Below are 23,198 nucleotides of genomic sequence, written 5' to 3' on the forward strand. Positions count from 1 at the left end.
AACATGATCGTTCAAATGTAGGACAGTATAAATTCATGCAAAGTTGTTAAATTTCTTGAGTTGCTTTTTATTAGCACCATATCTGACCAAATTGTATGCTAGAGGCATCAAAAGAATTAAGACTGCCCTTTCAAACCTCAATTAGAACAGCTAATTGAAATACTCCTGTTGTTATGAAATATACTTAATTTCAAAAAATTTATCGGTTTTAAAATGAGTTTAAAATTTTGTGGGGTTATGTGGTTAGGGGGTTGTAAAGTAAGGGTTTCAGGTTGAGCTCAAGATAACAACCTCTCTCAGATACTATAAAAAAATTCCGTCATAAACTTTTCATTAACAAGTCGAAAGATGACTCACTAAAAACGCCACACCAAGGATAGATATTCCTCACTTACTTCAAAAGTCGAAAAATTAACTCATTTTGAGTGAAAAAAGTATGAGTTTCCATTTGTTTTCCATTTGTTGCAAATTAAGAGTGTATGAACCTGGTGAAATAACTGTTGCATTTAAACACTTTCAGGGGTTGCGTTTTTAGGGCTTGTAAGAAACGATAGTATGTTTTTTTCCGTTTTAATAGGTAAGAAGTTATATTTGCCAGAGGGGGTTACTCCTAAAACGTATAGCAAAAAATGTATAAATACTTTAAGAGTAATTTTGAAAGTTCAGTCAGCCAATCAAAAGTTTAAGTTTTCGAGCACACGTAGCACTTCTAGATCACCGAACAAAATAAGCTTTTCCTGATTATTTTATCCGCTGTCAAATCTTACAAAATTTTTAAACCGCTCAGGTACTTTAGAGTTTTTTTGCTGCTGGGGAGAGTGGTAAATTATTTTCTTGTTGTTTGTGCATGCTTCGTGCAGTTAAAACCAAGTTTTCCTAAGTTGATAGGGCTATTTGAGTGGCAAAATTGTCTAATATGGGCTGAAATGCTGTGGTGACTGCGATGGTTGGGGTATTACTCCCGCTCAGGTCCTTGGATTTTTTTTAAAAAATAAGTCGAGCATCAGGTTTTCCTGTAGATATTTCAAGATTCTTCCCACCTCTCGTTTCAATAAAAACTTTCGCCATTCGTCGGTGCTGTTGCTCGGCACTTTTGAGTTTGTTAGGTTGAGTAGTTCCAGTTCATGGTGGTTTTTTTTTTTCACGTTTAGGATAACGCTCGTGGTCTGATGCGACTATTCTGTTTTTCTTCGAAGTATAAAAATAAAAAAGGATGCTTAAAAATTATAGCTTAAAAAATGGTAACATGATCGTTCAAATGTAAGAAGGTATAAATTCATGCAAAGTTGTTAAATTTCTTGAGTTGCTTTTTATTAGCACCATATCTGACCAAATTGTATGCTAGAGGCATCAAAAGAATTAAGACTGCCCTTTCAACCCTCAATTAGAACAGCTAATTGAATTACTCCTGTTGTTATGAAATATACTTAATTTCAAACAATTTATCGGTTTTAAAATGAGTTTAAAATTTTGTGGGGTTATCTGGTAAGGGGGTTGTAAAGTAAGGGTTTCAGGTTGAGCTCAAAATAACAACTTCTCTCAGATTTTATTGAAAAATTCCGTCAAAAACTCTTCATTAACCAGTCGAAAGATGACTCACTAAAAACGCCACACCAAGGATAGATATTCTTCACTATTTCAAAAGTCGAAACATTAACTCATTTTGAGTGAAAAAAGTATGAGTTTCCATTTGTTTTCCATTTGTTGCAAATTATGAGTGTATGAACGTTGTGAAATAACTGTTGCATTTAAACACTCTCAGGGGTTGCGTTTTTAGGGCTTGTAAGAAACGATAGTATGATTTTTTCCGTTTTAATTGGTAAGAAGTTATATTTGCCAGAGGGGGTTACTCCTAAAACGTATAGCAAAAAATTTATAAATACTTTAAGAGTAATTTTGAAAGTTCAGTCAGCCAATCAAAAGTTTAAGTTTTCGAGCACACGTAGCACTTCTAGATCACCGAACATAATAAGCTTTTCCAGATTATTTTATCCGCTGTCAAATCTTACAAAATTTTTAAACCGCTCAGGTACTTTAGAGTTTTTTTGCTGCTGGGGAGAGTGGTAAATTATTTTCTTGTTGTTTGTGCATGCTTCGTGCAGTTAAAACCAAGTTTTCCTAAGTTGATAGGGCTATTTGAGTGGCAAAATTGTCTAATATGGGCTGAAATGCTGTGGTGACTGCGATGGTTGGGGTATTACTCCCGCTCAGGTCCTTGGATTTTTTTTAAAAAAATAAGTCGAGCATCAGGTTTTCCTGTAGATATTTCAAGATTCTTCCCACCTCTCGTTTCAATAAAAACTTTCGCCATTCGTCGGTGCTGTTGCTCGGCACTTTTGAGTTTGTTAGGTTGAGTAGTTCCAGTTCATGGTGGTTTTTTTTTTCACGTTTAGGATAACGCTCGTGGTCTGATGCGACTATTCTGTTTTTCTTCGAAGTATAAAAATAAAAAAGGATGCTTAAAAATTATAGCTTAAAAAATGGTAACATGATCGTTCAAATGTAAGAAGGTATAAATTCATGCAAAGTTGTTAAATTTCTTGAGTTGCTTTTTATTAGCACCATATCTGACCAAATTGTATGCTAGAGGCATCAAAAGAATTAAGACTGCCCTTTCAACCCTCAATTAGAACAGCTAATTGAATTACTCCTGTTGTTATGAAATATACTTAATTTCAAACAATTTATCGGTTTTAAAATGAGTTTAAAATTTTGTGGGGTTATCTGGTAAGGGGGTTGTAAAGTAAGGGTTTCAGGTTGAGCTCAAAATAACAACTTCTCTCAGATTTTATTGAAAAATTCCGTCAAAAACTCTTCATTAACCAGTCGAAAGATGACTCACTAAAAACGCCACACCAAGGATAGATATTCTTCACTATTTCAAAAGTCGAAACATTAACTCATTTTGAGTGAAAAAAGTATGAGTTTCCATTTGTTTTCCATTTGTTGCAAATTATGAGTGTATGAACGTTGTGAAATAACTGTTGCATTTAAACACTCTCAGGGGTTGCGTTTTTAGGGCTTGTAAGAAACGATAGTATGATTTTTTCCGTTTTAATTGGTAAGAAGTTATATTTGCCAGAGGGGGTTACTCCTAAAACGTATAGCAAAAAATTTATAAATACTTTAAGAGTAATTTTGAAAGTTCAGTCAGCCAATCAAAAGTTTAAGTTTTCGAGCACACGTAGCACTTCTAGATCACCGAACAAAATAAGCTTTTCCTGATTATTTTATCCGCTGTCAAATCTTACAAAATTTTTAAACCGCTCAGGTACTTTAGAGTTTTTTTGCTGCTGGGGAGAGTGGTAAATTATTTTCTTGTTGTTTGTGCATGCTTCGTGCAGTTAAAACCAAGTTTTCCTAAGTTGATAGGGCTATTTGAGTGGCAAAATTGTCTAATATGGGCTGAAATGCTGTGGTGACTGCGATGGTTGGGGTATTACTCCCGCTCAGGTCCTTGGATTTTTTTTAAAAAAATAAGTCGAGCATCAGGTTTTCCTGTAGATATTTCAAGATTCTTCCCACCTCTCGTTTCAATAAAAACTTTCGCCATTCGTCGGTGCTGTTGCTCGGCACTTTTGAGTTTGTTAGGTTGAGTAGTTCCAGTTCATGGTGGTTTTTTTTTTCACGTTTAGGATAACGCTCGTGGTCTGATGCGACTATTCTGTTTTTCTTCGAAGTATAAAAATAAAAAAGGATGCTTAAAATTATAGCTTAAAAAATGGTAACATGATCGTTCAAATGTAAGAAGGTATAAATTCATGCAAAGTTGTTAAATTTCTTGAGTTGCTTTTTATTAGCACCATATCTGACCAAATTGTATGCTAGAGGCATCAAAAGAATTAAGACTGCCCTTTCAACCCTCAATTAGAACAGCTAATTGAATTACTCCTGTTGTTATGAAATATACTTAATTTCAAACAATTTATCGGTTTTAAAATGAGTTTAAAATTTTGTGGGGTTATCTGGTAAGGGGGTTGTAAAGTAAGGGTTTCAGGTTGAGCTCAAAATAACAACTTCTCTCAGATTTTATTGAAAAATTCCGTCAAAAACTCTTCAGTAACCAGTCGAAAGATGACTCACTAAAAACGCCACACCAAGGATAGATATTCTTCACTATTTCAAAAGTCGAAACATTAACTCATTTTGAGTGAAAAAAGTATGAGTTTCCATTTGTTTTCCATTTGTTGCAAATTATGAGTGTATGAACGTTGTGAAATAACTGTTGCATTTAAACACTCTCAGGGGTTGCGTTTTTAGGGCTTGTAAGAAACGATAGTATGATTTTTTCCGTTTTAATTGGTAAGAAGTTATATTTGCCAGAGGGGGTTACTCCTAAAACGTATAGCAAAAAATTTATAAATACTTTAAGAGTAATTTTGAAAGTTCAGTCAGCCAATCAAAAGTTTAAGTTTTCGAGCACACGTAGCACTTCTAGATCACCGAACAAAATAAGCTTTTCCTGATTATTTTATCCGCTGTCAAATCTTACAAAATTTTTAAACCGCTCAGGTACTTTAGAGTTTTTTTGCTGCTGGGGAGAGTGGTAAATTATTTTCTTGTTGTTTGTGCATGCTTCGTGCAGTTAAAACCAAGTTTTCCTAAGTTGATAGGGCTATTTGAGTGGCAAAATTGTCTAATATGGGCTGAAATGCTGTGGTGACTGCGATGGTTGGGGTATTACTCCCGCTCAGGTCCTTGGATTTTTTTTTAAAAAATAAGTCGAGCATCAGGTTTTCCTGTAGATATTTCAAGATTCTTCCCACCTCTCGTTTCAATAAAAACTTTCGCCATTCGTCGGTGCTGTTGCTCGGCACTTTTGAGTTTGTTAGGTTGAGTAGTTCCAGTTCATGGTGGTTTTTTTTCACGTTTAGGATAACGCTCGTGGTCTGATGCGACTATTCTGTTTTTCTTCGAAGTATAAAAATAAAAAAGGATGCTTAAAAATTATAGCTTAAAAAATGGTAACATGATCGTTCAAATGTAAGAAGGTATAAATTCATGCAAAGTTGTTAAATTTCTTGAGTTGCTTTTTATTAGCACCATATCTGACCAAATTGTATGCTAGAGGCATCAAAAGAAATAAGACTGCCCTTTCAACCCTCAATTAGAACAGCTAATTGAAATACTCCTGTTGTTATGAAATATACTTAATTTCAAACAATTTATCGGTTTTAAAATGAGTTTAAAATTTTGTGGGGTTATCTGGTAAGGAGGTTGTAAAGTAAGGGTTTCAGGTTGAGCTCAAGATAACAACCTCTCTCAGATACTATAGAAAAATTCCATCAAAAACTCTTCATTAACAAGTCGAAAGATGACTCACTAAAAACGCCACACCAAGGATAGATATTCTTCACTATTTCAAAAGTCGAAACATTAACTCATTTTGGGTGAAAAAAGTATGAGTTTCCATTTGTTTTCCATTTGTTGCAAATTATGAGTATATGAACGTTGTGAAATAACTGTTGTATTTTAACACTCTCAGGGGTTGCGTTTTTAGGGCTTGTAAGAAACGATAGTATGTTTTTTTTCCGTTTTAATTGGTAAGAAGTTATATTTGCCAGAGGGGGTTTCTCCTAAAACGTATAGCAAAAAATTTATAATTGTTTTAAGAGTAATTTTGAAAGTTCAGTCAGCCAATCAAAAGTTTAAGTTTTCGAGCACACGTAGCACTTCTGGACCACCGAACAAAATAAGCTTTTCGTGGTTATTTTGCCCGCTGTCAAATCTTACAAAATGTTTAAACCGCTCAGGTACTTCAGAGATTTTTTGCTGCTGGGGAGAGTGATAAATTTTTTTCTTGTTGTTTGTGCATGCTTCGTGCAGTTCAAACCAAGTTTTCCTAAGTTGATAGGGCTATTTGAGTGGCAAAATTGTCTAATATGGGCTGAATTGCTGTGGTGACTGCGAGGGTCGGGGTATTACTCCCGCTCAGGTCCTTGGTTTTTTTTTAAAAATAAGTCGAGCATCAGGTTTTCCTGTAGATATTTCAAGATTCTTCCCACCTCTCGTTTCAATAAAAACTTTCGCCATTCGTCGGTGCTGTTGCACGGCACTTTTAAGTTTGTTAGGTTGAGTAGTTCCAGTTCATGGTGGTTTTGTTTTCACGTTTAGGATAACGCTCGTGGTCTGATGCGACTATTCTGTTTTTCTTCAAAGTATAAAAATAAAAAAAAGGACGCTTAAAAATTATAGCTTAAAAATGGTAACATGATCGTTCAAATGTAAGACAGTATAAATTCATGCAAAGTTGTTAAATTTCTTGAGTTGCTTTTTATTAGCACCATATCTGACCAAATTGTATGCTAGAGGCATCAAAAGAATTAAGACTGCCCTTTCAACCATCAATTAGAACAGCTAATTGAAATACTCCTGTTGTTATGAAATTTACTTAATTTCAAACAATTTATCGGTTTTAAAATGAGTTTAAAATTTGTGGGGTTATCTGGTTAGATGGTTGTAAAGTAAGGGTTTCAGGTTGAGCTCAAGATAACAACTTCTCTCAGATTTTATAGAAAAATTCCGTCAAAAACTCTTCATTAACCAGTCGAAAGATGACTCACTAAAAACGCCACACCAAGGATAGATATTCTTCACTATTTCAAAAGTCGAAACATTAACTCATTCGAGTTACAAAAGTCGAGTTTCCATTTGTTTTCCATTTGTTGCAAATTATGAGTGTATGAACGTTGTGAAATAACTGTTGCATTTAAACACTCTCAGGGGTTGCGTTTTTAGGGCTTGTAAGAAACGATAGTATAATTTTTTCCGTTTTAATTGGTAAGAAGTTATATTTGCCAGAGGGGGTTAATGTTTTAAGAGTAATTTTGAAAGTTCAGTCAGCCAACCAAAAGTTTAAGTTTTCGAGCACACGTAGCACTTCGGGATCACCGAACAAAATAAGCTTTTCCTGATTATTTTGTCCGCTGTAAAATCTTACAAAACTTTTAAACCGCTCAGGTACTTCAGAGTTTCTTGCATCTGGGGAGAGTGGTAAATTATTTTCTTGTTGCTTGCGCATGCTTCGTGCAGTTCAAACCAAATTTTCCTAAAATGGTAGGGCTAATTGAGTGGCAATATCGTCTAGTATGGGCTGAATTGCTGTGGTGACTGCAATGGTCGGGGTATTACTCCCGCTCAGGCCCTTGGTTTTTTTCAAAATAAGTTGAGCATCAGATTTTCCTGTAGATATTTCAAGATTATTCCCACCTCTCGTTTGAAAAAAAATTTCGCCATTCGTTGCTGCTGTTGCTCGACACTTATAAGTTTGGTATATTCAGTAGTTCTTGTTCGTAGTGGTTTTGTTTCTACGTTTAGGATAATACTTGTAGTCTGATATCAATAATCTCTGTTTTCTTTAAAATTATAGATTATATCTAATAAAAAGGTTTAAAAAATTGTTCAAATGTAGGGCAGTATAAATTGATGCAGAGTAATAAAAGCTTCTGTGTTGCTTTCAAGTAGCACCGTAAAAATTTTCGTCGTTTTAAAAGCGTGAATGAGGAATAATTTTCGAAACGAATCAAATTGTTTTGTTTTTGAGATGCTGAAGACATCAAAAGAAATAAGACGGGCCTTTCAGGGCTCAGTTAGTAAAGCTGATTGAAATACTCCTGTAGTTATAAAAAGGTTTTTAACTTAAAACGTACTATCGATAATAAGAGGTGGTTAAATTTTGTGGGGTTATCTTGTTACGGGGTTGTAACGTACGGGGTTTTAGTTTGTATTTAGGATAACAACCTTTCTCAGATGCTATCGAAAAATTCCGCAAAAAATTTTTGTTAACAAGTCGAAAGATGACTTGCTAAAAAAGCCTCGCCAAGCATAGATATTCCGCACTTTATTCAAAGTTCGGAACGGAACAATAACTCAATTTGAGTGAAAAAAATATGAGTTTCCATTTGTTTTCTGTTTCTTGCAAATCAGAAGTGTATGAACCTCGCAAAATAATTGTAAAATAACTGTCAATGTTTAAGTTTTTAGGGCTTCTAAGAAACGATGGTATCTTTTTGTCTGTTTTGTTTGGTAAGAAAACATTTATGCAACCGGGGGCTATTCCTGAACGACTAACACTTATAGAGTAAAACTGTTAAAAACCTTTCAGGAAAAACTTTGAAAGTTCCGCTAGCCAAACAAAAGTTTGACATTTCGAGCACAGTATGATTTCTGGGTCGCCGAATACGATAACCTTTTCGTGAACCTTTTGACCTTTGTCAGTTCTAAGATAGCTCGGGTATTTCGAAATTTCTTGTTGTAGGGGAGACTGGTAAAACCTGTTCTCGTTGCTTGCGCGCAGTTCGAACCAAATTTCCAACTGTTGGTAGGGCTAATTGAGTGGCAATATCGTCTGTTATGGGCTGAATTGCAGTGCCCACTGCGATGTTTGGGGTATTACTCTGGCTCAGATCTTTGATTATTTTCAAAACTAGTCGAGCATCAAGTTTTTCCGTAGATACGTTCAGTTTAAGCTCACCCCTCGTTCAATAAAATTTTTGCCATCCCTAATTGCAGTTGCTCGGCATTTATGAACCTGGTATTTTGATTTTGAGCAGTTCCAGTTCGTAGTGGTTTTTATCTTACGTTTAGGATCACAATCGTGGCCTGATACCATTAATCTTTGTTTTTCTTTTGAGGATAAAGTAAACTGGAAGAAGACTTCAAACATTAAAGCTCATAGAATGGTAAAGCAATCGTTAGACTGTCAGGCAGTATAATTTTATTTGAATGTTGCTTAAATATTATCTTGAGTTGCTTCAATTAGCATCATGTCAGTTATCTCTGCTTTACACGCGTTAATGAAGGATTATTTTTCTAACTAAACGAAATGCAATTATTTTTGAGATGCTAGAGGCATCAAGTGAAATCAGACTGGCTTTTCAGGCCTCAATTAGTGCAATTAATAGGAATATTGGAATACTTCTGTGATTATAAAAAGGACTCAATTTGAAACAAACTATTGGTATTCAAAGGGGGTTAAATTGTTGTGAGGTTATCTTGTTACAGGGCTATAAAGTAAAGGGTTTAAATTTGAGCTGAGGATAACAATATCTTTCAGATGCTATAGCAAAAGTCCGTTAAAAACGCTTTGTTAACAACTCGAAAATTGACTCACTAAAAAAGTCACATCAAGCATAGATGTTCCGCACTTCCTTCGAAAGTCGGAACAATAACACAATTTGAGTGAAAAAAATATGAACTTTTTCCAGTTGTTGCAAACAAACACCCTGTGAGATGGTGGAAATCTAAGGAACATCAAAAAAAGGGCTATCAAAAAGTTTAATCAAGTGTATCAACCAAGTTTGGCGAATTTCTACCTTGCAAAAGATTTTATTCAATAGCTTAAAAATTGGTAAGACTAGATGGATATGTTTCATTTCAAAACAATCTGTATTCAATTTAATATCTTCAAATTTTTGAACAAAAAGTGAGCGAATCTAAGTTCACACATATTCTTTTATGGCGACACGCAATAAAAAAAATTAGTCAATCATAATTATAGGTCCAAAGTTTTGAACGCGAGTATTGCGTTTTCCATCAATTGATATTAATACAAAAAAATGAAAATTATATCTGATCTAAGTTTCCATTTTATTTGCTTTTTGTTAGTTTTTTGTGGAGCGGTTATAGAGTGAAAAGCAGAAATCAGTAGATATAAAAACGCGGCAATTCGTTAGAAGCAGTTTTTGTATAAAAATACGTGTAGTAACTTGGAAAGACAACGCATGTCTGCCAATCAGCGAAACTCTATCGGGCTACAGATATGATATGGACTGTTACTGAACTATTTTTTCTTTCTACGTGGGCTGAAATTGCCATTTTATGATAAGACTATCGCGAGCAAACTTTCTTTTTTAGACAGTTGCGACCAAGTTTCGCTACTTTTAGACTTTGCAGTCCGACAAGATAAGTCCGCGACCGTCGATACTCGGGAAAAACTATCTGAAACCGGCGCGACTGAAAAATTTTACCCGCGAACAGCGCTACCGAGGAAAAGTTATTTGCGACAGACGCGACAAGAAATTAGTCGCGACCAACACGACCGTAAAAACTGAACCAAGCATAATCATCTCCAGCTGCTACTGCAACTTGATCTTGTTAAATTTCATGTCTCAAAGTATCAGTGTGACAAATTAGAATGGCTAAACTCCTAGGTTTGAAAGCAATAGCTCCACCAAAAGCCTAACCGCGACTAGTTATTAGAATATTTCGACTTATTTTCAGACTATCGATACCAAACTTCGATATTTCAAGATTCTGTCCGCGTCTATAAAAACCTGTAACTTATGGTCGCGGGATTATAACCTTGCAAGAAAGTTTAAGGGCCAGTCGCGTACGATTGTTCACGAATAATAACTCAATATGATGATAAAATAAATTCAATGGATTTTCCTCAAAACTTCAATTTATGCAACTGATTATTTCAAAACCAAAAAATTGAAAAAGCTTAGAAACTTTTACAAATCATATCATTGAAGTTCAGAAAAATATAATCAACTCACTTCAATTATCTTTCAACTGAGCCTAATCAACAACACGGTGTGTTAGATGATTGTACTACAAAAAAAAACAGAACTAAAAAGTTGGACGGAACATAAAAAATTTGAGTGTTTTTTCACTGCGCAAAACTAACCCACTAAAAATTCTTTAGGTTCGGTACAAAAAGTGTTGCACAAAAAATTCACATTCAAAAGTCAGAGAAAATGCTCTGCCAATTAAAATAAAAACAGCAGGTGCAAATCCATCGAAAATTACAAAAACTACGGAACGATGAAAGTTGATTGTACAACATTTAAAATCTCTACTCAGCAGCTCAGATTTCAGCAGCGCTACGTCTAGGATTCGAAACTCGGCTACTTGTAGGATTCGAACCTGCGACCTACTGCAATCAAAAGATTTTGAGTCTCACGCACTATCCAATCAGCCACGCCAGCTTAACAACTGACAAACACTAGTCACGATTAAAGCAGCTACATATACTAGTAAATTGCCAATGCCATTAAGCAAAAGCGGCACAAAATACAAATAGACACATTTTGCAAGTAAAAAATTGGATTATAACAAGTGAAGGTATTCCCACTAACTTTGCAAGCATCAAATCGCAAAGCATAAAGCCATATTATGCATAAATTATGCATTTCAAGGTCTTTTTCCAGTTTCCCTCTTTTCAAGTTCAGTTTTGATAAGCTTATTTAACGTTGTCATTATGAAATGAAATTTGGCGTGGTGAACAAATCGACAACTTTGAGCAGACTTGTTCTTCATACTTTGTAGTGTAACATCATGTATTTAGCTAAATAAAACGTAAATTAATCATTAAACGTTTCAAAAAATTGTGAGATAAAAATTGAGTTAGAAAATGTCTTACACCGAGTTTTCATTCTGGCTATGTTGTTTGAAACAAATCACTTTTCTCGGTTGATTTGATGAATTAAAAATGCATCAGATGTGTTAACTTATTAGTATTCGAATGTCAAAGCACATGCTATGAAAATACTGTAAAGGTGCCCCGAAAGTGGCACCAATATTTGCGACTTAGGTTGGGAAAAAAAGGTTCTTGCTAATACACTCGCTTCGCAAGAGTTAGCATGTTTAAAGAGTTGTCTCTGGAATCCAGGAACATACATACACAAAACTGTGCGCCTATCCAGTGCACAGTTTGGCCTCGTAATGAAGTTCATAATAAAATGATAACGAAAGAACAATTTTCATAAAATTTTTTCGCAACGCTTCTCCTTTTTATCACTTCGAATATAAAAAATATCGTTCTAAAACTGTAAATAATGCTTTATTTTTCTAACAAGCCCCTGCTGCTATTTTTCTAAAAGGCCCTGGTCGGGATCAAACCGTGGAGCTTTGGAGCATCAAGCAGGTAACCATTACACTAAGTGAGCAGCTGAATAGATTCCCTGATATTTCTAAGAAGAAACTCTCAATTGCTCATAGTTTTGTTTAGTGAAAAAAATTTGCTGCCAATTAAGACAATTGCTTTCGCAAGTGAAAATTCAATCAATGAATGACAACTAAAATTCGAGACACTTGCGAAACATTTTTATTACTTTTTAATAATAATTTTGATCAATTGACATGTGAAAGTTCTACTGTGCTCTCAAAACCTATGAAATCGAAATAGTAGGCTCATAATAGTACAATTTTTTTAAAATTGTAATAATGAACTTCTTTACTATGTCAAAAATAATTAGAACAAAACTTCCGAGTTTTGAAACGATTATATTATGGATGCCCCGTTTTTTTTATTGAACATCATCGCGATTAAAGTTAACCGGACTTTCTCTCATACAGAATACCGATCAAATCAGAAGGTGTGTTTAAAAAGCAAACATAATTCAAGGTTGTTAAAACCACGGCTAGCAGGTGAGTTGGTGGTTTAAATTCAGGACTAGAAATCTTGCTGCATATAAAGTATGGTGTCTTTTAGCATCATACCATTTTCTGGTTTTTTAGATGTTGCTCAGGACTAGAGTTACGTTTAATATAAAAATAACTTTTGTATGGAACGTGGTTGAGGAATGTACTGGAGTCACTCCTTCCTAATCACATTCCATACAAAAGTTACTGCAATAAAATAGCTCTACACTGTAGTCCATAGCAACCTCTAAAAAGTCAGAAAATGTCCCAAAAATGGTTTGTTAGTAACAGTATGAACGCCATAATTAGGTTAGGGGTGGTTCTGCATACTGACTCTGATGGCGTTGGTGTATCTCTTGCGGATGGAGTTGGCCACTTCTGGGAAGGAAAGGGATTGCCAGCAGACCTTGTGCACACAGGACCCACTCACTCCAGTGCCACTGCAACGACACACCAGCTTCAACTGCTTCTCCGCCAGCTATCATAAATAACAGAAAGCTTATACAGATTTTCACCTAATTTGAAGCAAGATTTGAGCGGTTTGATCGGTTTTTTTTGGACGATTGCGCTCAAAATCTTGCTTCATAATGAACAGTTTGAAGGGTTTTTAAGTGGTTTGTCTTAAAAAAACCGCTCAAAAACCGCGCAAGATTTGAACGGTTTTTGAGCGGTTTTTTAAAGCAAGATTTAAGCGGTTTAAGCGGTTTTTCCGACAAAAAACCTTCCAAACCGCTCAAACCGCTCAAATTTTGCTGGAAAACCGCTCAAACTGTTGAAATCATGAGCGGCTTTTGAATGGGATCTCGACCCGGGTCATTCATGTGTCAAATAAAATGAGACTTTAAACAAACAGTTTGGGTGCTATGAACCCTGCTCGAAGTGCTTTTTTTATGTTTTGAATTTCAAAGTAGAGAACATATCAGTGCTCACCCGAAAAAGTATAGTCGAGACGAATTTTGGGTTGAGCACAAATTCGAAGCACGGTCAAAAAATTCGCGATTGTCCCGAGTCAAAGAAAAACATCTTTCAAATACCAACATATGTTTTAACATTTTCAAATCAAATTGCTAGTCAGTATTCCATAATATGTACATCTGTACATGGAATTTAAACTGTAAAATAACTCATTTCATTCTGAAAAAAAAACATCATAAGAAGTTACCCGAAAAGCATGAAATATAACGTTTAAATTTGGATAACTCATGTCGTTTCAAAGTTGAAACATATCCAAAATCAGTCAAGTACGGTCGAAACATATCTTGCTTGGATCAAGCACGGTCAAGGGCATGAGATTGAGATGACTAAGTGTCAAAACATTTAAAATAAACTGCTCAAACTTAAGCGGTTTTTATTTCTCAGATATACAGTTGGAGAATTACTAGCATCGTCTTAAAGTCCCATCAAAAGCAATTGTCGTCGTATTTGCCGATCACCAAAACTTGGTGCATACTTTGAGTTAGAGAGCTACTTTAATTGGAAACTATCGAACATTTTGTGTCTTATGCACAAAACGGCCCGAAATCAATTTTTTTATATTTTGAGATAAAATTTATGCATTCAAATCTGATTTGCTAATATTAGCCAATCAAATTCAACCAACATGGTCAGGCAAAGCCCTCAAAACTTCCAGCAGATAAAATCATTAGCAAAAAATACCAAATTTTAAACTTTATCTAATAATAAAATTATTTTCAAGTCACCATGGTAAGTTTTTATTAGACGAGAAAATTTCAAAAAAATGGCTTCAGCAGATTAAAAATTTTATAGTTTTGATCAAGTCGGCCAGCAAATTTATCTTCTTGAAATTTCAATTCAAATGCAGGACCATGTTATTTGAATTTGAGTACATAAGTTGCAAATCAGATTCAACCTTATTAATTTGAGCTCAAGAAAGATGAAGAAATACTGATTTTGGGCCCTTTAGTGTATAAGACCAAAAATTTTTTTGCGCGTTATTAAAAAATTTTAAAGTTATCAAACGCTAAAAAGAAATCAAAATACCATTTTCCAATGAATTTTTTGGAAAAAAAACTCAAAACGTTTCCAAATCGCTTATTTCTCTTAACATTCTAGTGAAATTCTTGGCGCAATCTATGCAGTAGTTAACTTTTGTCACAATATTTAAATTAGGTTAAACAATTCGGTAGAGCTGGCAATCCCGTTTCGACATGTCTGGGTTTCGCTCTAGTCCTGGCATTATTTTACCGCTTGTCCATCTTGAAGTCTTATAACTTACAGTTTAGGCCATATTGTTAAGAATATCAAGGAACTTGAGCTCTTTAATTTTTACGTTAACGTTGAAACGCGGAAAAAATGATTCACGATGTCTAAATGAGCATTTATAGGTTAATTAACTCCGTTTAAGTTCATTGACCCAAAAAGACATTGAAAACAATTTGGCATTCACCATAAAACGTGTAAAAAGTTGCAAAAAAGTGTAAAAAGTTGCAAAAGTTGCAAAATAAGACAGGCAATACTAATTAACAAGACTGTTCGAATCAGGGCAAAGCCTTCAAGGTTCAGACTGCCCTTTAGAATAGTTTTTGATAAATTAAAAGTTTGAGTCGTGTATGTTATTGCCTCAATTCAATTTGGAGCAAATTTGCAGCGCATGTTTTATTGCCTTGTGTAAAATATAAAACGAGCAGTTAACACACAACATGGCTGAATACTACACCAGTGTGCGCACCCCAATGAGCCCATGCAGATTAAAGGATCAATCCTCCGACGAAACAAAGAGTTGTGTGAATTTGGTTTGAATGGAAGATAAAGTTATAGTATATATTTAGTTTGTGCAGGCAGAAATTGCCTAAAACAGCTTTTTTGCTTTTGTAAGTGAATTTTCCCTGCTCCAATTTTTGGCAAGTCTCTGTACATATATATTGAATGCCAAAAAATTTGAAAAAATAGGCAACCTTAGGCTCCGATTGGTCAAAAATTCAATGATAATGTGAAAGTAAAGATAGTATTTTACGTTGCTTACGGTAATGAACGATTGAAATTATGTTTTGCACATCAAAATGAGCAGTTTCAAGTTATTTAAATTCACTTCGATACGGTCATTGACCAAAAAAGTATTGAAAACAAATCGCAACTAAATAAAACAAGAATGCTTGTATATCAAGAAAAAATCCTAAAAGTTCCGACTGCACTTAAGGGCCAGATGAAACAATTGATTAAAACATAATTAAACTAATCGAAAAAAAAATTTTGTTGATTTTTTTTTCGTTTTATCATCCCACCCATATTTTCAATTACAAAATAGATGTTGATAGCGTCTCAATTTCTAAAAAGCATGACCAAATGACTTCTCTCATGTCAATTTGGAAGGATTTGATCTGGCGCTCAGGCGTGTTATACAACGCAATATACCGCGCGTTAATTATCCCAGATTGGCAAAATCAGCCGGTTTTGATCCCTTAACTTTCACACAAAAAAGCAAAAATGAAAAATTGTTTCATTTGTAGTCCAGACAACAATAAGCAAATATCTTGTGTCAAAAGCGCTTAGTTAAAAAGTCGAAAACTGACTGAATAAAAAAAATCCCGAGAACTAATGTTCCGCGCTTTTTGAAAAGACAGATAAAGAAGACTGCTCGTATATCAGCGTAAGAATATAAACTTTTCGGCTGTATTTAAATTTCATTTAAAAATTGCATATAAATCATGATAAAATATACAAAAAAAAACATAATTTATTTTTCATTTTTTCTTCAATTCAAACCCGCACACGCTATATTAGGACATACGGATGTATTTAGCCTACTGTTTCCTACTAGTAAAACCAAATTAGTTGCCTCGATTCATTTTGGAACAATTTAACTCGCTATTTACACATGTGATCAGAACGCAAATTTGAGTCAAACTTGCATCAAGAACGCAAGCCCCCGTAGCCTTACGAAGGAAAACAACCGATATATTTTTTGTATTTTTAATGCTCCCGAAAATATTCATTCTCAAAAAATACTTTAAAAAATCAGTTGCTTAGCACGCGCAGTTAAAAGAATATGTGTCTGCACTCATCAGTTCAAAGTTTTGTAGCAAAATTGAAAAACCAAACTCATTTCGAATGGCGCTAATAGCCCCATGCTAAGCGGCGCGCATTCAAGTAGGCCGGTCCCCTCTAATCTTCTATAATATCGAGAATGAAATTTTGAGGCGCTTCAGAAATATGAACATGTTGCAAAAAATTGGGTGCAATTGCTGTATCCTGCAGCACAAAAACAATGACTTCTTCAAAAAGATTCGCGAGCAAAATGCCCTGTTTTTTTCATACAATTTTTCGAAAAAAAACCAAAGTCGGATAAAAACATAGTGAGTGTGCAAATCTTATAATCATAATCTAAAAACAGGTTCGTCTGAAAAATGTATTTTTTGGTTTTAACCGTCGACTAAAACCAAAATAGGTAATCAACTTATTTTTGTGTCCAGTTTTCTGGTTTTTTGTAGTTATCTTTCTGTGCGCAGACTTTAAATTCACTCTCTTGTTTTTTAAAAAACGTTCTCAGAAAGCAAAAAGATTACAATTCATGAGCAAAACAGCAAATTTCTGTCTGGACAGTTTAACCAAAATATAATCAGCGCTAATGGAACGATTTTCAACTTATTTAAATTTAAGAGCCGCTTGCTGGGCAAGTAGCACAAAAAGTTCCGATCGCAATTATAAAAAAAATATGAGGAAGATTTTTTCTTTTGTTTTCTTCAAATTAGTGTCAATTTCAAGCGAAATGTAATAAACGAAGTATACAAAGATTTAGAAAGTTAATGAGTTAGGCTTAATTTTGTTTCTTACAATTGTTCTCAAAAATGAATTTAAAAAATGAATTTTCAAAAAAAAATGGTTAAAATTTTTTTGGCACAACAGTTTTTTATGATTTCTAGAAATTTTTTAGACTAGAAAAACGCTAAAAGAAGCTTTCAACTTTAGTTCATGTTTTATAATTACAGTATTTGTATAGTCTAAGCGATCAACTTTCATACAATTACCGTTTCTCGATTGCTTTACTTGCTCAAAAATTGATTAAAAATCAATTTCGAACTGATTTTTCTGAACACGGTGGGAATTTTTTTAAAAATTTTTTTGTATCGTCAAAACTGCGACTGAAACAGCTTGAGTATGAATAGATTTTCAATCTTTTCCAATGATTATTCCAAAGAAAAAGAAGAGAACACGTATTCTTTGCCTGCCATCAGGGGGCCAACCTTACTTGGCCAAAAAAATCAAAGTATCGGCACTGTTCTTTGCAATTAAAACCGAACAAAAATAAGTTACTATTTTGTTTTTGCAGAACATGCTTAGATAGGTGAACGTAGAGGCAAAAAAAAGTTTTACACAGAGGCGAAGTTGCACTTCGCACACACAAGCAAAAATATGACCAATAACGCTACTGGAAAAAATGAATCCGTAAAACTTTGAGTCTACAAAATATCTCAAGTGACGCACGCTAATTATGAGTCTACATAAATGTTAAGTGCCGCAAACCAGTTATGACGCATTAGCAGTACCCGTCAATTTAAAAAAAATAAATTTATCAATTAACATACCTTAACTTATAGAGTGGATGCATTTTAACTAGTTTACGAAAAAATTCATCAAAAACATCCGACACTGCCCAGGTTTGAGCCCTCCTATTTTTTTGTGGGTTTCCTTCCCTACCTCTACACTACAGATCCATGATACATTGAAGCTAAACTGCTAGTTGTAATATAATCAGTAGCGTACCGAGGGGTACGCTACTGATTATTTACGCTACAAATATTTGTAGAGTACCGAAGGGTACGCTACAAATATTTTTGTTAATGTTTCATTGACTTAAAAATGAAGCAAAATGCTCCTTTATTTTTTAAAAGTAACAGAAATGAACTTCAAAGGAACCGCAGAAGTAAACTCTTTTTACCCTTCACTTTTTCTAGTAATCATTTCAAATGAATAAGTCAATTCAAACATCTATACAAAATCAGGTGGCTCGGCGTTTAGAAACGGAACCTTAACAATCGATTTCACTCACCGTCCTACTCAGGGATTAAAAGAGCATCCAATATTAAAGACAATTAGTGTTCATATAATCAAATTCTTTTTCCATCTCTCGAACTTCTGTTAAAGACATACGCATGCTGAGTGTTGAAAAAAAGACACAACCATAAACAACAAACTTTTATTCCAACCAATCCCGTACCGGTGACGGAACTGGATCGTAAGGTACGTTTTTTCCTCAAAATCAGAAAATCAGAACACGTTCGTATTTCAACTAGACTGATATTTCAACTAAAAAGAAAACCAGGCTGCTCGTAGTAAAATCCGATTAAAAATCATTTGAAATGGAACCGGTTTCATAAATTTGGACTTTATCAAGGATTGATTAGAATTTAAAAAAAAACAATCAGACATTATAGTTATATACAAATGGTGAAAATTATGGAAATGAACAAGAACAAAAATTAAAACAGCAACAAAGGGTAAGAAATGCAAATGTTGATGAGCATAGTTTTCCGCGAAATTCAAACTTAAGATAAAGGACTCGGCAATTTTTGTCCTCGGATGCTTCATGAGGATTTTGAATTTAGATCTTGCAACTTAGATTGGGAATGTTTTGACACTTTTGACGTGCCTCTGGGATTCAAATGTTCAAAGACTCTGATACAATCATCACGCCTGGTTTCACCAATGTAGGAGGCTTTATACTCCTTACAGGAACACTCATAAATAACTGATGAGGCCAGGTTGGTGTCAATTTGATCCTTACTCTTGAAAATTTGAGAAGTTTTCAAGCTGGTGTACTGGAAAAACCCTAGTTTTTGCCCACGACCTAATAAGTGCCCGGATTTTCGATGTTGTTTTTTGGTGGATAGTCTCGATAAAGTTTAACTTCCGAAACACTTTTTTCTTGTCAGAGTGGTCAAAAAGGTCGATGTTTTTTTTGGTATGTTTGAAAACGAAAACTTGTTACCAATTTTGCTCAATTTAACGTCTAAAAAACTCAGCAACCCCTCAGACTGCAACTCAGGAACAAAATTATTCAGGCTTTTCAGAAAAATAGGGACCAAGGTCTCGTTTTCAAAGTCATCAAAACAGTCATCAATATAATGCTGGTGAAACTCTAGTTGGACTTCAAAGCTTGATCTGTTCTTTTATCATCTCATGTGCAAATCCACCCCTTAAGACAATAAGAGGACTTCTCATTGCCATTCCATCTGTTTATCTCCATGTTTCGGCATCAGATTAAAAAAATATATTGAGACAAGTCATCCCCAGAAGCATTTTCACTGGATCGTAAGTTACGTTTTTTCCTCAAAATTAAAAAATCAGAACACGTTTGTATTTAAACTAGACTGATACTTCAACTTAAAAGAAAACCAGGCTGCTCGTAGTAAAACGAAAGTCCAATTAAAAATCATCTGAAATGGAACCGGTTTCATCAATTTGGACTTTATCGGGGATTGATTAGAATTTAAAAAAAACAATCAGACATTATAGTATTATACAAATGGTGAAAAATATCGAAATGAACAAGAACAAAAATTACAACAGCAACAAAGAGTAAAAAATGCAAATGTTGATGAGCATAGTTTTCCGCGAGTTTCGAACTAAAGATAAAGAACTCGGCAATTTTTGTCCTCGGATGCTTCATGAGGATTTTGAATTTAGATCTTGCAATTTAGATAGGGAAGGTTTTGACACTTTTGACGTGCCTCTGGGATTCAAATGTTCAAAGACTCTGATACAATCATCACGCCTGGTTTCACCAATGTAGGAGGCTTTATACTCCTTACAGGAACACTCATAAATAACTGATGAGGCCAGGTTGGTGTCAATTTGATCCTTACTCTTGAAAATTTGAGAAGTTTTCAAGCTGGTGTACTGGAAAAACCCTAGTTTTTGCCCACGACCTAATAAGTGCCCGGATTTTCGATGTTGTCTTCTGGTGGATAGGCTCGATGAAGGTTAACTTCCAAAGCACTTTTTTCTTGTCAAAGTTGACAGAAGGGTTGATGTTTTTTGTACATTTGAAAACAAAAACGGCTGATTCGCTTATACTCTTCAGAAGATTGTCACTATTCCGGTTTTTTCTCCGTAACATGTGAAAATTCTGTCAAAGCTACATTGACAGCGTGGTTATAGTAGCTAATCGTGAAAGCTCTCTGGGAAAAAGCACTACGAACCGCTTCTTTGAATCATGGATTGCAATATGATGAGAACAGTATAAAGTACCCCATTATGGTGGGTTTCACGTAACAGGACAATGACAAATTGTTACCAATTTTGGACATTTTAACGTCAAAAAACTCATCGACCCCTCAGATCTGTTCCGTTCGTGAATTTTAACTCAGGAACAAAGCTATTTAGGCTTTTCAGAAGAAAAGGGACCAAGTCCCGTTTTCAACGACATCAAAACAGTCATCAATATGATGCTGGTGAAACTCTAGTTGAACTTCAAAGCTTGATCTGTTCTTTTATTATCTCATGTGTATATCCACCCCTTAAGACAACAACAGGACTTCTCATTGCCATTCCATCTGTTTGCTTCTACGTTTCGGTATCAGTTTAAAAAAAGATTAGTCAGACAAGTCATCCCCAGAATCGTTTTCACTGTTTGAGGGCTAAGAAACACCTTCTGATGGTTTTTGAGAATATGCTCGATAATTGTCTCAACAGGGATGTTGGTAAAAAGTGATGTAACGTCAGAACTGACCATCAATTTGTTTTTAACTCTCATTCTCCACTTACTTTCATCCATTTTTCAGAAAAATTTAATAATATAATTCAGGCAAAATATTGCTGGTAAAAAATGCTTAAGCAAAGCGTCTAACTCTTTGGCGAGGCTGTGATAGTACGAATTGCTCATACTCAGAATAGATCAAACACAAGAATCTGTTGGAGTCCATAGCGTCTTCCTGGTTGCACCCCTGTGATGTGGCATCTTCAGTACAGTGATGTTTTCAAATTTTTGAGATTCTCCAAATTTCTATTAAATTTCTGGTCTTTACATATAAAAAAGTTTCTTGGGTGTGATCTTCATTTTTGCAAAATTCGTCCTGTAGGCAAGAAGTTTTAGCATTTTTTGAACATAATTGCATCCATCCATAATGACAAGATGCAATTTTATTTTAATGAAAAGTTGGGATTATGTTCAAAAAATGCTACAAAATGCTTAAAAAATGCCGAAAACACAAAGTTCGCGAAAACAGAGATCAACCCGAAGAAACAAAACAAAGTTATATTTAAAGATGAGAAATTTAATAGAACTTGGATGAATATCAAGAAAGATCTCTGAAGACTTGTAATGAAGACGCCTTATCTTAGGGGCGAAACCAACAAGACTCGAGAAACTCGCAAAAGTTTATAAAAATCAGACAGATCCTCCGTCCGATTTATTCTGTATTTGATCAACTCGTATACTATAGCATTGCCAAAGAGTTAGACAATTTTTTTAAACCTATTTTAGCAGCAAAACTCTGCTTGAAAAATACCTTTGATTTTTTTCTGAAAATTGGATAAAAGATACAGGAAAACGAGCTTTAAAACCAGCTCATTTCTGGCCAGTCATGGTCAGTTTTGATGCTACTTCGCTTTTTACCAACAATCCTGTTGAGAAAACCATCAAACATTTTCTGAAAAAAAAAACGTTTAGAAAATTTTTCTCTCAGAGCCAAAACGGTGAAATTGTTGCTTCTGGAGATGGCTTGTCTCAATGTTTCTTTTTCATTTGATGGCAAAACCTGGAAATAAATAGACGGAATGATAATAGGAGCCCCTCATGGTGTCTTTATGGGTATATTATATTTATGTGTATGTTTTCATCATATTGCAATCCAAGATACAAAGAAGCGGTCTCTAGAGCACTTTTTCAGAGAGCTTTCACATGGAGCTCTGATGACCTAGTTGTGACTGCAGCTTTCGACAGAACTTTTGAAATTTTACGAAAAAACGGGTCCCTTGACAGTCTTCTGAACAGAACAAGCGAATCATTTGTGGTGGCAAAAAGACAAAATACATTGACTTTTTGACGATTCTCACAAGAAGAATGTTTTTTGGAAGTTACCATTTATCGAGGTTATCCGTTATCTGACAACATCAAAAATCCGAGCATTTAACAGATCTTGGGCAAAAACTAGGGTTTTTCCAGTGTTCAGCAGCCTGAAAACGTCTAAAGTTTTCAAGAGTAAGGTCTAAAGTTTTCAAGAGTAAACATCAATCTAGCTTCATCAGTTTTTTATGAGTACTCCAGTAAAGACTCCTACATTGGTGAAACCAGGAGTCAATTTTGTACCAGAGTCTCTGAAGACATGATTCACAGAGGCATGTGACAAGTGTCAAAACATCCCCATGCCCCTACAAGAACTGAACTCAAATTCTTCATGTAACGCCCCAAGACAAAAAATCCTGAATACATTATCGAAACTCGCGGAAAAACTATGCTTCTTTTTTCATTTCATCATATGCGTTTCTTACACTTCGTTCCTGTTTTAAAATCGGTTCTTGGTTATTTTCAAAATTTCCATCATTTGAGCCTAATTATGATGACACTCTAAACAATGCCTGATTAAGTCGAAATTGTCAAAACCAGTTGCGTTTTGATTGCTTAATTAATTGGATATTCAAATTACTCTGATCTGGAGACTCAGCACAATATGTAGGAAGACTGCTAGTATATCACGACAAAGCCCTGAGTGTTCCTACTGCACTTAGATTTCAATTTAACAGTTTTTCATTGAAAAACTGACGAAACAGTCATAAGAAAAAAAAACTTTTTCTTTTCAATTTATCCCATCTCACTTACATGTAAACAAGACTGCTCGTTTCAGGGCAAAAACTAGAAAACCCGTCTGTATTTT

The 23,198-nt window shown here is 34.7% G+C and overlaps 1 protein-coding gene across 1 annotated transcript in view; it reads right to left on the minus strand.

Moving 5' to 3' along the window:
* Positions 1-23,198, minus strand: part of LOC134857040 (protein Wnt-2b-A-like) — a 65,299-nt gene that overhangs the window by 18,508 nt on the left and 23,593 nt on the right. The window contains exon 4 of the mRNA XM_063873377.1: positions 12,701-12,844. Coding sequence (XP_063729447.1) covers positions 12,701-12,844 — 144 coding nt within the window. The remainder of the gene's footprint in view (positions 1-12,700; positions 12,845-23,198) is intronic.

This window comes from Symsagittifera roscoffensis, chromosome 1, assembly GCF_963678635.1.
Source record: "Symsagittifera roscoffensis chromosome 1, txSymRosc1.1, whole genome shotgun sequence".
Classification (NCBI taxonomy): Eukaryota; Metazoa; Xenacoelomorpha; order Acoela; family Convolutidae; genus Symsagittifera; species Symsagittifera roscoffensis.